This window comes from Schistocerca piceifrons, chromosome 2 (genome assembly GCF_021461385.2).
Source record: "Schistocerca piceifrons isolate TAMUIC-IGC-003096 chromosome 2, iqSchPice1.1, whole genome shotgun sequence".
In the NCBI taxonomy this organism is placed as follows: Eukaryota; Metazoa; Arthropoda; class Insecta; order Orthoptera; family Acrididae; genus Schistocerca; species Schistocerca piceifrons.
In genome coordinates, this window is record NC_060139.1 from 544877527 (window position 1) to 544892668 (window position 15142).

General features: G+C 39.4%; 1 protein-coding gene across 2 annotated transcripts in view; it reads left to right on the forward strand.

Annotated features, from left to right (window-relative positions):
* Positions 1–15142, forward strand: part of LOC124775272 (RB-associated KRAB zinc finger protein-like) — a 114065-nt gene that overhangs the window by 39750 nt on the left and 59173 nt on the right. For both annotated transcript variants that reach the window (XM_047250109.1, XM_047250108.1), the window contains exon 3: positions 11078–11173. In XM_047250109.1, the coding sequence (XP_047106065.1) occupies positions 11078–11173 (96 nt within the window). The remainder of the gene's footprint in view (positions 1–11077; positions 11174–15142) is intronic.

The following is a 15142-nucleotide window of genomic DNA, read 5'->3' on the forward strand; positions in this document are numbered from 1 at the left end:
TTCCCATGAAACCGCAATAAGTCTGCAGGGCTGCTAGGCCTTTCAAATGACACTCTCACATCCATTAATGTTGTTACCCTGGACATGTCTACCTACACAGAAAACATAGAGAGAAGGCAGTTGCTAGACTCACCCTATTCGGTGTTTCTCAGTTGATCCACATGGTGCTAGTCAAAGTTGTGGCATGGGTGCGCCTGACACCACTTGTTCCTGCTTCTGCACCACTTGTTAGCAGCAGACACAGTGGCTGTGCCAAAGACAGACGGCGTGGAGTATTACAATTATTTATTGAACTTTCTTTACAATTTCTTCCTTGTCGTTGCTGCCCAGTCCTGCGGATCCCTCCGCCTGGCTGCTGCTGTGTAGATTCTCCGGCAATGCGCGCAACGCGCGTCAGTCCCCGGCAGTGCATGTGACCAAGACCGCACTGCAGCCAGTCCTGCTGGAAGTTCTCGCTGTAGTTGGTCAGCCATGGTGCCGACCAAACTCGGGCTGACCTCCAGAGCTGAAGTTGAGATCTGGCGACGAACGGATGACTCCTGCGAGCTGGAACAAACTTCTGGAATCTCCACCTATGAAGATTGAACATTCGGACACGGACCACGTCCATCCTCAGATCCGAACTGCTTCCTAATGGCTTCTGTCTGTTGCTGCCTGTGCTCCACTATTTATATCCGGCAGGAGGATATTTTTACTCTCGGTGGTAGCATTTTGTCATTACTCCCGCAGTATATTGTAGTGTAACTTAGCATGCTGGCCTCTCTTCCCCTTACTCAGAACTCTCTAAGCTTCGCTCGGCGCTTGGTCTGTGTGCATCCTTGCGTAAGCCTGTTGCTATACTGCTGCTGTCAGCAAGACTATCTGTGCTTGCCTACTTCTCAATGCCTTGATTGCCGGCGTGCCTCTGTTGTGCCATTCTCCACTGGGTGAAGCAATGCTTACTACATGTGGCCTCAACACATGCAATGATTTGCTATAGGTGAGTGGTTGCCTTTCTCTTATTTTGTATAATACTTTCACAGCTACACAGAACATTGTTCTGAATACAACTTACACTTGCAACATATTGAAGACATTGCAAGGGCACCATTCATGTTCAAATACAACAGCACAACCTGTGAGCTTGGCCAGCATCTGAATTTATATTTAAGCATGCATTTCTTGCGGTGTTTCCATCATGTACTTTTGATAATGTTCTGTGTGTTGTGTGATTATCTGGTAATGTTGCTTAACATGTGGATAAATGAATCTCTTGACTGATAAAAAATTTAGTTTTCTCTATACAGAATGCTATTATGCGAAGGTCCATCACTTCTATCAGCATATTTTAAAATGTATATGATGAAACCGTGATTTTATCTCTGCGAGATTTTAAAAAAATGATAATATCAAGTTAAAACTTTTCATGAGACTGAAGTTCCTTTATTATATTACAAAATATAATTTGTAGTATACATGTTTGTTTACATTCAGTTTCTTGCAGGTAAGCCAGCAATCCTTAGAATCATACAGAGTGAGATGGCACGTTGGTTAGCACACTGGACTCACGTCCACATCTAGCCATCCTGATTTAGGTTTTCTGTAATTTCTGTAAATTGCACCAGGCAAATGTTGTGATTCCTTTGAAAGGGTATGGCCGATTTCCTCCCCCGTCCTTAAAACAATGTGGGCTTGTACTCCATATCTTATGATCTTGATGTATCAGAGGAACAGTAACAAAAAATTGTCAACAAAGATACTACTTTTTGTAATTTTTAGTTGTTATAAGCATCACTATTTTTAATCATCAGATGTTTACTGCTTTTGCTTGCATGGGTTTCCTGAATATATGTTAGGGATAGCTTTTTCAGTTATCTGAGTCATCTGTCCTGAACTTTGCTGTCTGAGAGGTGCTGCGATAAAGCTTAACCATTTTCTGACAGTGGTTCTGTTAGTGCTCTACCTGTCCCTTTAACTGTCATTATTTCAGTTGCTTTCAGCTTTCTCCATTTCCTACTATACATTTGATTTTTTGTTAGTGTTCTATCCATCCCTTTAACTTGTCATTATTTCAGTTACTTTCAGCTTTCTCCATTTCCTACTATACATTTGAATTTCTGTTAGTGCTACACTCCATATAACCTTTCAATAAAGTTGTTCTTTATTTAAGGACTGGCAATTAAAGGCTTTAGTCTAATAAAGGTTTTATGTTTGGTTAATTTTATCCATTTTTTTAATTTCCTCGTGTTTCCCTTCAAGACAAATGTACCTTTCATCTTCTTAATTTGTTTTTAGAAACTAGGAGGGGGGGGGGGGGGGGGGACAAAGATTAGTTTAATATCTTGCTGATTAAGTCATAAGAAGTGCAATACTAGATCAGTTAACAAAGAGGATGAAAGAGGGGAACTGATATAGGCCATTTTGAAGGAAGCCATTCAGCATTCACCATGGATAACTTTAATGAGTGTGAATGGATTGGAGATTTGAAATTCAGTTGTCACAGATATATGTCTTTTATCTTAACTACTGTGCAACTCCCCATGAACCATGGACCTTGCCGTTGGTGGGGAGGCTTGCGTGCCTCAGTGATACAGATGGCTGTACCATAGGTGCAACCACAACGGAGGGGTATCTGTTGAGAGGCCAGATAAACGTGTGGTTCCTGAAGAAGGGCAGCAGCCTTTTCAGTAGTTGCAGGGGCAACAGTCTGGACGATTTACTGATCTGGCATTGTAACACTAACCAAAACGGCCTTGCTGTGCTGGTACTGTGAAAGGCTGAAAGCAAGGGGAAACTACAGCCGTAATTTTTCCCGAGGGCATGCAGCTTTACTGTATGGTTAAATGATGATGGCATCCTCTTAGGTAAAATGTTTCAGAGGTAAAATAGTCCCCCATTCGGATCTCCGGGCGGGGACTACTCAAGAAGACGTCGTTATCAAGAGAAAGGAAACCGGCATTCTACGGATCGGAGTGTGGAATGTCAGATCCCTTAATTGGGTAGGTTGGTTAGAAAATTTAAAAAGGGAAATGGATAGTTTAAAGTTAGATATGGTGGGAATTAGTGAAGTTCGGTGGCAGGAGGAACAAGACTTTTGGTCAGGTGAATACAGGGTTGTAAATACAAAATCAAATAGGGGTAATGCAGGAGTAGGTTTAATAATGAATAAAAAAATAGGAGTGCAGGTAAGCTACTACAAACCGCATAGTGAACACAATATTGTGGCCAAGATAGGTATGAAGCCCACGTGTACTACAGTAGTACAAGTTTATATGCCAACTAGCTCTGCAGATGATGAAGTAATTGATGAAATGTATGATGAGATAAAAGAAATTATACAGGTACTGAAGGGAGATGAAAATTTAATAGTCATCGGTGACTGGAATTCGAGAGTAGGAAAAGGGAGAGAAGGAAACATAGTAGGTGAATATTGGGGGGGGGGGGGGGGGGTGGGGGTAAGAAATGAAAGAGGAAGCCGTCTGGTAGAATTTTGCACAGAGCATAACTTAATCATAGTGAACACTTGGTTCAAGAATCATAAAAGAAGGCTGTATACATGGAAGAATCCCGGAGATACTAGAAGGTATCAGATAGATTATATAATGATAAGAGAGAGATTTAGGAACCAGGTTTTAAATTGTAAGACATTTCCAGGGGCAGATGTGGACAATGACCACAATCTGTTGGGTATGAACTGGAAATTAAAACTGAAGAAACTACAAAAAGGTGGGAATTTAAGAAGATGAGACCTGGATAAACTGACTAAACCAGAGGTTGCACAGAGTTTCAGGGAGAGCATAAGGGAACAATTGACAGGAATGGGGGAAAGAAATACAGTAGAAGAAGAATGGGTAGCTCTGAGGGATGAAGTAGTGAAGGCAGCAGAGGATCAAGTAGGTAAAAAGATGAGGGCTAGTAGAAATCCTTGGGTAACAGAAGAAATATTGAATTTAATTGATGAAAGGAGAAAATATAAAAACGAAGTAACTGAAGCAGGCAAAAAGGAATACAAACGTCTCAAAAATTAGATCGACAGGAAGTGCAAAATGGCTAAGCAGGGATGGCTAGAGGACAGATGTAAGTATGTAGAGGCTTATCTCACTAGGGGTATGATAGATACTGCCTACAGGAAAGTTAAAGAGACCTTTGGAGAAAAGAGAGCCACTTGTATGAATATCAAGAGCTCAGATGGAAACCCAGTTCTAAGCAAAGAAGGGAAAGCAGAAAGGTGGAAGGAGTATATAAAGGGTCTATACAAGGGCGATGTACTTGAGGACAATATTATGGAAATGGAAGAGGATGTAGATGAAGATGAAATGGGAGATACGACACTGCGTTAAGAGTTTGACACAGCACTGAAAGACCTGAGTCGAAACAAGGCCCCAGGACTAGACAATATTCCATTGGAGCTACTGATGGCCTTGGGAGAGCCAGTCCTGACAAAACTCTACCATCTGGTGAGCAAGATGTATGAGACAGGTGAAATACCCTCAGACTTCAAGAAGAATATAATAATTCCAATCTCAAAGAAAGCAGGTGTTGACAGATGTGAAGATTACCGAGCCATCAGGTTAATAAGTCACAGCTGCAAAATACTAATGCGAGTTCTTTACAGACGAATCGAAAAATTGGTAGAAGCTAACCTCGGGGAAGAACAGTTTGGATTCCGTAGAAATGTTGGAACACGTGAGGCAATTCTGACCCTATGACTTATCTTAGAAAATAGATTAAGGAAAGGCAAACCTACATTTCTAGCATTTGTAGACTTAGAGAAAGCTTTTGACAATGTTGACTGAAATACTCCCTTTCAAATTCTAAAGGTGGTAGGGGTAAAATACAGGGAGCAAAAGGCTATTTACAATTTGTACAGAAACCAGATGGCAGTTATGAGTGGAGGGGCACGAAAGGGAAGCAGCGGTTGGGAAGGGAGTGAGACAGGGTTGTAGCCTCTCCCCGATGTTATTCAATCTGTATATTGAGCAAGTAGTAAAGGAAACAAAAGAAAAATTCGGAGTAGGTATTAAAATCCATGGAGAAGAAATAGAAACTTTGAGGTTCGCCGATGACATCGTAATTCTGTCAGAGACAGCGAAGGACTTGGAAGAGCAGTTGAATGGAATCGAAAGTGTCTTGAAAGGAGGATATAAGATGAACATCAACAAAAGCAAAATGAGGATAATGGAATGTAGTCGAATTAAGTTGGGTGATGCTGAGAGAATTAGATTAGGAAATGAGACACTTAAAGCAGTAAAGGAGTTTTGCTATTTGGGGAGCAAAATAACTGATGATGGTCGAAGTAGAGAGGATATAAAATGTAGACTGGCAATGGCAAGGAAAGCGTTTCTGAAGAAGATAAATTTGTTACATCGAGTATAGATTAAAGTGTCAGGAAGTCATTTCTGAAAGTATTTGTATGGAGTGTAGCCATGTATGGAAGTGAAACATGGACGATAAATAGTTTGGACAAGAAGAGAATAGAAGCTTTCAAAATGTGGTGCTACAGAAGAATGCTGAAGATTAGATGGGTAGATCAAATAACTAATGAGGAGGTATTGAATAGAATTGGGGAGAAGAGGAGTTCGTGGCACAACTTGACAAGAAGAAGGAACCGGTTGGTAGGACGTCTTCTGAGGCATCAAGGGATCACAAATTTAGCATTGGAGGGCAGTGTGGAGGGTAAAAATTGTAGAGGGAGACCAAGAGATGAATACACTAAGCAGATTCAGAAGGATGTAGGTTGCAGTAAATACTGGGAGATGAAGAAGCTTGCACAGGATAGAGTAGAATGAAGAGCTGCATCAAACCAGTCTCAGGACTGATGACCACAACAACAACAACTACAACAACTGTGTAACCTCTCTTGGTATACAAGGTTTGTCCAGTAAGTATTGAGACCGAAATTATAAAAATAATTTTATCAAAAATTTATACAGAGTAAGATAATATGCTTCAAAACATGAGGCTTCTCAGTCAGTACTCAGTGCCAGTGCTATTCCCAGTCTTCATATGCATTTTTTTTAGTCAGCAACCTCAAAGGCTCTTCAGGCATCCAGTCAAAGCAACCCAATGGATTGCTTAAATTGTCCTGAGATGATATCCTTTCATACTTATTTTTGACCTGAGAGAACAAAAAGAAGTTGATGGGAACCAAATCTGGATTTTTAGGATGGTTGGAGGAGTGTTGCACATTGTGTTTGGTCAGTGCTTCCCTCACAATTAGTGATGTGGACAGGTTTTATTGTTGGATCCAGAGTTGTTAAATATATACATGAATGATTTGGAAGACAGGCTGGTATTCACCAGTGAACACTATACTTTCAGTCATAATGACATGTGGTGTTTTCACCTAACTGCATGCACTTTATTATGCTACACTCTGCATATCGGGACTTAAGGATGCATATTTGGGAAAGCTGTGTATGTCATGCCAGTGCAATCAAGAAGGCTCATTATCCATACTTGACCAGTAATTCGCAAAGATGGTGGTCCTTTAACAAGGTCCCATCCATGTCTGCTTCCAATAACTGTTCAACTGTGCTAGTGTTCCATCTCCAATTAGCTCAACCATGATGAAATCTTGAATTCTACTGAATGAAGCTGTCAGTGGTTAAGACATTGGATATGTATGATTCAAATTCCCAGCAGACCAACAACAGTTAAGTTTTCTACAGCTTCCTTATGGCAAATAAAATGAGTAAAATGAGCGATGGAATGGTTTCTTTGACAAAGGTTAGTTTCATTCTCTGCCCTTGTCATACAGTAGATAGTGCTCTAACTAGCCTGCCACCTATGGGATGCTAAAACCTAATCATCCCTCCTTTCGAACTGAGCCAGAAAATTATTTCATTTGCCTTGTTTGTAGTATAGTTGCAGTCTGCAAATAGAAACAAGTTGACTGTACTTAAGGTTACTTTACTTTTCTTCATAATCATCTCCATTAGTTAAGCATTTGTCATACCCATCCTCGAGACTAGAACTTCCATGTCACAGTCAGCTATTGACAGTCCATTATATTAGTTGTTAAGTGCATTCTTCATCTCACCATCACATGCAAAATATTTTCAGCCCAAGGAAGACTTTTAGTTTAGTGAAAAATGTGTCTTGCACGATTTTGTTCTTCATTTTATTCTTCAAATCATCTCTGCTGAACAATGTGTTTGTTAAGTTTTGTACATCATGTCATTGCACTGAAGAGTCCTCAGATAATTTTGCTGGAAATTGCTCATGGAAGGTAATATTTTTGTATTATCTGATTTTTGAACTTAGGTAGTAGAGATTAGCAGTGCTGAATGGTTTCCAAATGGTCAGTTAAGCCATCAGAGACAGCTTCCATATCCAGCCAATATTTTGTTAATATATAAGGCAACTTGGTTCTTTTCACACACATGAAAGTTGTATCAGAATACTCTTCTGGGAAATTAGTGGCACTTCTTGCATTTGTTCCTCATTCGTATTTTGAACAGTGAATTAATTAATGTTTCAGTATATACATCTTTATGTAGTTTTTGATAACGCCGTGAAATATGTACGAGGCCTGTCTCAGAAGTACCTGACCTAACAAAGAAAATACCAAAATTTTGCAGAAAAAGACCTTTGTTTCTCTACATCAACCTTTCAGCAACACATTTTTCCCAGTAATGTTCAGTAGTTTCAATACACTGTTTATAGTGAGAATGTTTTAGCTCCACAAAGTAGCCATCAACTGCAGATATTATCTCTTCATTTTTGCCATATCTTTTATTATCAAGCCATTTATTCAAGTTCAGAAACAGAAAATAATCAGAGGGGTTTAAATCTGGTGAACAGGATGCATGAAGAAGCAATTCAAACCCTAACTCATTGATTTTGATCATAGCGATAATGGACATGTGAACTGGTGCATTGTTGTCATGACAAAAATTTCTTTTTTGATAAATGTGGCCATTTTTTCTTGATTTCATTATTAAGATGTGATACTCATCATTGACTGCATTTCCTTGTTGAAGATGATCAGCATAAATTATCAGATGCACATCCCAAAAAACTGATGCCGTGGCATTGCCTAGCAATGGAACTGTCTTCGCTTTCCTTGGAGCTGATTATCCTTTTCAGTTCACTGTTTTGATTGTTCCTTTGTCTTTGGTGTGAAGTGATACACCTATGTTTCATCCATGGTTATTAATCATACTCAAAACTTGACTTCATTAATTCTGAGTAAATGCAGCACCCATCTTGTACACTGCTTTCACATGTCCAAATTTTCAGTCAGTATTTGATCAACAGCATTTTTTGAAGTGACAGTAGTGTCTGCTACCTTGCACATTTTCAGCTGATGCTCATTGAATACCATATTGTGGATTTTCTTCACAGTATCTGGCATGGTCGTGTCATTTGATTGACCACAGCAATGTTTTGTCTTTGGCAGTTTGCACCACCTCACTTATTCTCTGCCACCCAATATTTTATTGTTGTGGGTGAAGGGACAGACTGCCCCAGGCTAGAATTTAGCTCATCTTTATATTTTGTTGGACTGAGACATTTCAAATGAAAGTATTGTACCACATAATAATGACCAGTTTTGTCCATGTTTACAAATTCACAGAGAGCATTCATTGTTGATTGCTGCCAAAAAATACTAAACATCGTAGCACAGTCAGACTTCAAACTTCAGCTTTATAAAGTAGGTGCTTTTATGATAACCATATGTTTGTAACAACAACCACTATTTATAGATCAGATCGTGCATTTATGGGACAGCTCTCATAATATATCATCTGTGATTGGTGATGGGCATTTGGGTTGAATTTTGTCATGCAGTTTTTTTTCATGAGCTGCATTGTCACAGTCCAGTTTTACAATATTCTGTAAAACACATAACAACTGGTTCTTGGGGGACATAAAATCTGGCATTCTAACATTATAAACACATTTTTCATCTTTAGTGTTCTTCAAAGGCATTGTATGCTCAGGCTGTGACGGCTTTTTAGTTCATGCTTTTATCTATTTGTTTTTTCTTGTGTACCTTACAGAGACTCTTTTCTCACATGACGTGCTAAAAGCTGTATATCAAGGCAGGCAGGTAGATGCAGTATTTCTTTATTTCTGAAAAGCATTTGAATCACTACCACACCTACACTTATTGTCATGTGGGGTAACAATTGAAGTTTGTGACTGGTTTATGACCTTTTTGGTAGGGATGATACAGCAAATTATCTTGGATGGAGAGTCATCTTGGTACGTAGAAGTAACTTCAAGTGTGCCCCAGGGAAGTGTGTTGGGACCTTTGTGTTCATGCTGTCTATTTATGACCTTGCAGACAATATTAATAGTAACTTCAGGCTTCTTGCAGGTGATGGAATTATATATAATGAAATACTGTATGAAAGAAGCTGCATAAATATTCAGTTAGGTTTTGATAAGATGTCAAAGTGGTGCAAAGATTGGCAACTTGCTTTAAATGTTCAAAAGTGTAAAATTTTGCACTTCACAAAACAAAACAAAAAATGTAATATTCTATGGCTGTAAATGAGTCATTATTGAAATTGGCCTACTCATACAAATGCCTTAGTGTAACATTTTGTAATTATATGAAATGGAATGATCATGTAGACTCAGTTGTGGGTAATGCAGGTGGTAGACTTTGGTTGATTGGCAGAATACTGGGGAGGTGCAATCAGTCTACAAAGGAGATCACTTACAAATCACTCATGCGACCAGTTCCAGAATATTGTTCAAGTGTTTGGGACCCATACCAAATGGGACTAACAGGGGATACTGAATGTATATAGAGAAGGGCACAGGAATGGTCACAGGTTTGTTTGATGCATGGGAAAGTGTCACAGAGGTACAGAAGGAACTGAAGTGACAGACTCTTGAAGATAGACGTAAACTATTCTGAGAAAGTCTACTAACAAAGTTTCAAGAACCAGCTTTAAATGAGGACTGTAGGAACATATAAAAAATCTCCTATGTATCACTTACATAGGGATTGTGAGGATAAGATCAGAATAATTACTGCATGCACAAAGGCATTCAAACAATCATTCTTCCCGCACTCCATATGTGGATGGCATGGGAAGAACCCCTAATAATGAGTAATACAGGATGTACCCTCTGGCTTTCAATTCAAGATGGTTCGCAGAGTGTAGATGTAGATGTACATGTAGATGTGGACATTACAAACCGTATGAGATATAAGTTCGTTGCATTGTACTTATGAAACTTAAACTTTGTGTATGTGACATCACTGCTGCTGCCTGTATTGTTTTCTAGCTTTCCCCCCTCTCCTCATATCATGATTATTATATGAAAATTTGCATTCACATTTGCCTTCAATTTAGTGTCTTTTCTTTGCTAAACTGCCATACCTATGTTGTATTTGTTTAGTGAGCTTGGTGAGACCTATGATAGGAAACATGCCATTTTTATAATTACATACATACTCTACAAATCACTGTGAAATGCTTGGCAGAGCTAACTTTCCATTATCCCATGTGCTATGGTTTCCTTCCGTTCCATTCATATATGAAGTGCAGAATGAATGACTACTTAAATGCCTCTGTCGTGCTGTAATTAATCTGAGCTTATCTTTGCAGTCCCAAAGAGAGAGAGGCATAGGTGGCTGTAATATTCAATTAGATTCTTCACTTCAAATTGGTTTTTGAAATGTAGGTAGGCTTTTGTGGATTAATTGTGCTTGGTCAGGTTTCTCACCATTTCCATGTCACTCTCCCATGAGTCAAATAAATTTATGGCTGTTCATGTTGCCCATCTTTGTATGTGTTTTACATCACTTGTTAGTTATATTTTATAAGCAATCTCCTTTGTAGACTAATTGCACATCCCAGTAGCCTATCAATGAATGTTAACTCTGCTGTATGCCTTACTCACAACTGAGCATATGTGATTTTTCCACTTTATATCACAACATATTCAGGCCGGTATTTGTATGAGTTGATTGATTATAATTGTGGCTCATTCATACTGTAGTCATAGGATACTATGTTTTTGCATTTTGTGAAGTGCTCAGTTTTACATCATTATTTGAATGTAACTGGTTAATGCACTTTTATCATTCACAAAGTACTGACTCAATTTTTTTGTGTTCTTGATGTTCCAGAGCAATGAAGAACAATCTGCTGAAGAAGAAGCCCCAATAAAAGTAGAAGAATTTTTACTAGTGGAAGATATTGCATATGTGAAAATGGAAGATCCAGTAAGTTAATCACATATTTATTGTTAACCAGTTTTTTGAGAGGCAGCCAAGTTTACCTACATCCAGACCATGACAGGAAAATGATCTTATGAGACTCTCAAATACAACAGTTTTTCTTAGTTTCTCTCTGAATGGTATTCATAGATTGTGAAAAGTGCTATGTTTGACGATTGTGTGGTTTTTTCGTTTTGTAAATCATTTATAATTTATATTTACAAAATTTTTGTTTACTTATAGACTCACAAAGTATTGCAGAAAAGTAACTAGTTTCACCCAATATTGGCCTGCTTCTCATGATGATGAGAAGCAATGATATACTTCAATCTTAAGTCTAGTTTACCAGAAATAAACTGCTGCTCTTCATCACGACAGCTCCTACTTTAGAGCCAAGACTGAATGCCTCTTCAATCCTTGTCAAACTACACCTTTAAGTAGGTAGATACCAATATATGCACTGAAGCGCCAAAGAAACTGGTATAGGCATGTCTGTTCAAATACAGAGACATGTAAACAGGCAGAAAATGGTGCTGCGGTAGGCAATGCCTATATAAGACAAGTGTCTGGCGCAGTTGTTAGATTGGTTGCTGCTGCTACAGTGTACCCTTGTGGCTGCACAACACAAAGCTTTATGCCTCACCTGGACCTGTCAACACCGACATTGGACTGTTGATGACTGTAACATATAGCCTGGTTGGACGAGTATCATTTCAAATTGTATTGAGTGGATGGACATGTATGGGTATGGAGACAACCTCATGAATCCATGGACACTGTGTGTCAGCAGGGAACGTTCAAGCTGGTGGAGGCTTAGTAATGGTGTGGGGTGTGTGTAGTTGGAGTGATATGGGACCCCTGATATGTCTAGATATGGTCTGTCTGACGATATGTCTGACAGGTGACATGTATGTGAGCATCCTGTCTGATCACCTGCATCCATTCATGTCCATTGTGCAATCCGACAGACTTGGGCAATTCCAGTAGGATAGTGTGACACCTCACACATCCAGAATTGCTACACAGTGGCTCCAGAAGCACTTGTCTGAGTTTATACACTTCCGCTGGCCACCAAACTTCCCAGACATGAACACTGTTGAGCATATCTGGGCTGCCGTGCAACATGCTGTTCAAAAGAGATCTCCACCCCCTTGTACTCCTACAGATTTATGAACTGCTGTGCAGGATTCCTGGTGTCAGTTCCCTCCAGCACTACTTCAGACATTAGTTGAGTCCATGCCACATGATCCATGCATGAGTAAAACTACTACCAGCAGGGAATGCTCCTATCAGAGCATAAAAAAGGTGAATATGCGGCTGCTTAAAAGATGCAAACTGAATAGTGGAGTACCATCTGTCATTCAGCAAAAGTAATTTTACACCTCAGACTGGATTTTACATGTACAAAAATTCTGCAGGTGGTTCAATACTACAACATGGGGAACCCAGAACTCTTCTGATGGAGACACTTCACAGCATATTTGACCAGGCTATGCCAGTTTATAAAATATGTTTTCACCTCATACTGGATTTCAAATCTGTATTTTATGTTTACAAGTAGGACACCTTTGAACCTTTGTATCTCAGAAATGGTAAATTAGCAACAAAATTGAAAGTTTATTCAAGATCTTGATGTAAGGAATATATCATAAAAATTTCAGCCATTTGCTGTGCATAGCTATCTTGGAATCCATGGCCCAGTTGTGGTACCCAAAAACCATGTTATGAAAACGGGAAGGTGGCACTTCTAGATAAGTGCGTAGAGAATATACTGTTAAAATTTGAGCAATTAGTTGCAGTTACTTACTTAGATATCTGCTGCTAATGGTGAAAACATTGTGAAAAACCTTTTTTTCAGATTTTCCCAAGAACTCCTCACGAACTAAAGGTGGCTCCATAAGCTCCTTAAGGTGCCCCATAGACCACATCTAATGCAAAAAGAACCAACTGATTTGCTCAATTTGCCTAAGCTGAAAGATGTCTGTAATATTGAAACTTAAACCTTGCAATGTAGGATAATTACAATAAGATGATTCTTCTGTTGCATATACAAATGGTGTGTAACCCAAGGGCTATAAAAACACTTGATTCTACCTTTCATTCACCAATATCACACAAAGTTTAAACCCTGAAAAAATCCAATTTTTATGTGTGGCATACTGGAACATATTGGTAGTGCATGCTGTTGCTTGTGTACCATGTACTACATGACCTGAAGATGGGTGAAGTGGTACTTATTGTAAGGTGTTAAGGTGTAGTACTGAATTGTACTTCTGTTTCTTATCATGATCTGAAGACGGCCAATACCAAATGAAACTGCTTATTTCTGTGAGTATTTTGGGTTTGTGCCAATAAATTAATATCTTAAGTTTTTTCTCGCTTATTGCAAAGATGACATTTTCCAATGTTCAGTTGTATTCATATGCACAGCAAGTGAATTATATTCAGGAATTCTGTAAATTTACTATCTTTGTTGATTTTTCCTTCTCCTTGTTTGTAAATCTCTTTCATTCCACTGTTTTCATACACCTATCTCTCTGTCATACAGATTAATTTGTTCTATTAGTACTTATGTTGTAAGATGAACTACTAAATTATTTAAAATTTAGCAGTTCATAGGCACATATAAAATGAATGCACAAACAACTGCTCCATTGCTAAAGGAATTGTCAGTTTTATTGCTATTGCACCCTGTAATCTAAGCCCAGATTGACAATTTCAGTGCTCTGTTGAGTAATATGTTAACTATTTCAGTAATTGTAGGCTTACCTACTTGAATTTCTTTTGCAACTTCACTCCACAAACTATCTTAATTTCTTTCTAATGAACTCTGAAATTATTCTTTAATAAAGATCAAGGAACTGTGACATCTAATTCAAATTGTTGTTCCCATCTTCTTCACAAAGACTATAATTTCCTTCTGTTCTGGTGAACACACACACACACACACACACAGAGAGAGAGAGAGAGAGAGAGAGCACTAGATGACGGCTACCTGCAGATTATGGCTTGGAGGAACCCTGACAGCAACACCACCATGTCAAATAATGCTTTTCGCGCAGGCACAGGATGTCATGTTATGTCTCAAACTGTGCGCAATAGGCTGCTTGATGCTCAATTTCACTCCCAACATTCATGGCGATGTCCGTCTTTGAAACCATGACACCATGCAGCGTGGTATAGGTGGGCCCAACAACATGCCAAATGGACTGCTCAGAATTGGCATCACATCCTCTTCACCGATGAGTGTTGCATATGCCTTCAACCAGACAGTTGTCAGAGACGTATATGGAGGCAACCCGGTCAGGCTGAAGGCCTTAGACACACTGTCCAGCGAGTGCAGCAAGGTGGAGGTTCCCTGATGTTGTGGGGTGGCATTATGTGGGGCCGACGTACGCAGCTGATGGTCATGGAAGGCGCCGTAATGGCTGTACGCTACATGAATGCCATCCTCGAACCGATAGTGCAACCATATCGGCAGCATATTGGTGAGGTATTCATCTTCATGGATGACAATTTGCGCCCCCATCGTGCACATCTTGTGAATGACTTCCTTCAGGGTAGTGACATTGCTTTACTAGAGTGGCCAGCATGTTCTCCAGACATGAACCCTATTGAACATGCCTGGGATAGATTGAAAAGGACTGTTTATGGACAATGTGACCCACCAACCACTCTGAGGGATCTGTGGCAAATCACTGTTGAGGAGTGGGACAGTCTGAATCAACAGTGCCTTGATGAACTTGTCGATAGTATGCCATGACGAATACAGGCATGCATCAATGCAAGAGGACATGCTACTGGGTATTAGAGGTACCGGTGTATACAGCAGTCTGGACTACCACCTCTGAAGGTCTCGCTGTATAGTGGTACAACATGCAAGGGCAATAAAAAGGGCAGAAATGATTTTTATGTTGCTCTCTATTCCAACTTTCTGTATGGGTTCCAGAACTCTTGGAATCAAGGTGATGCAAA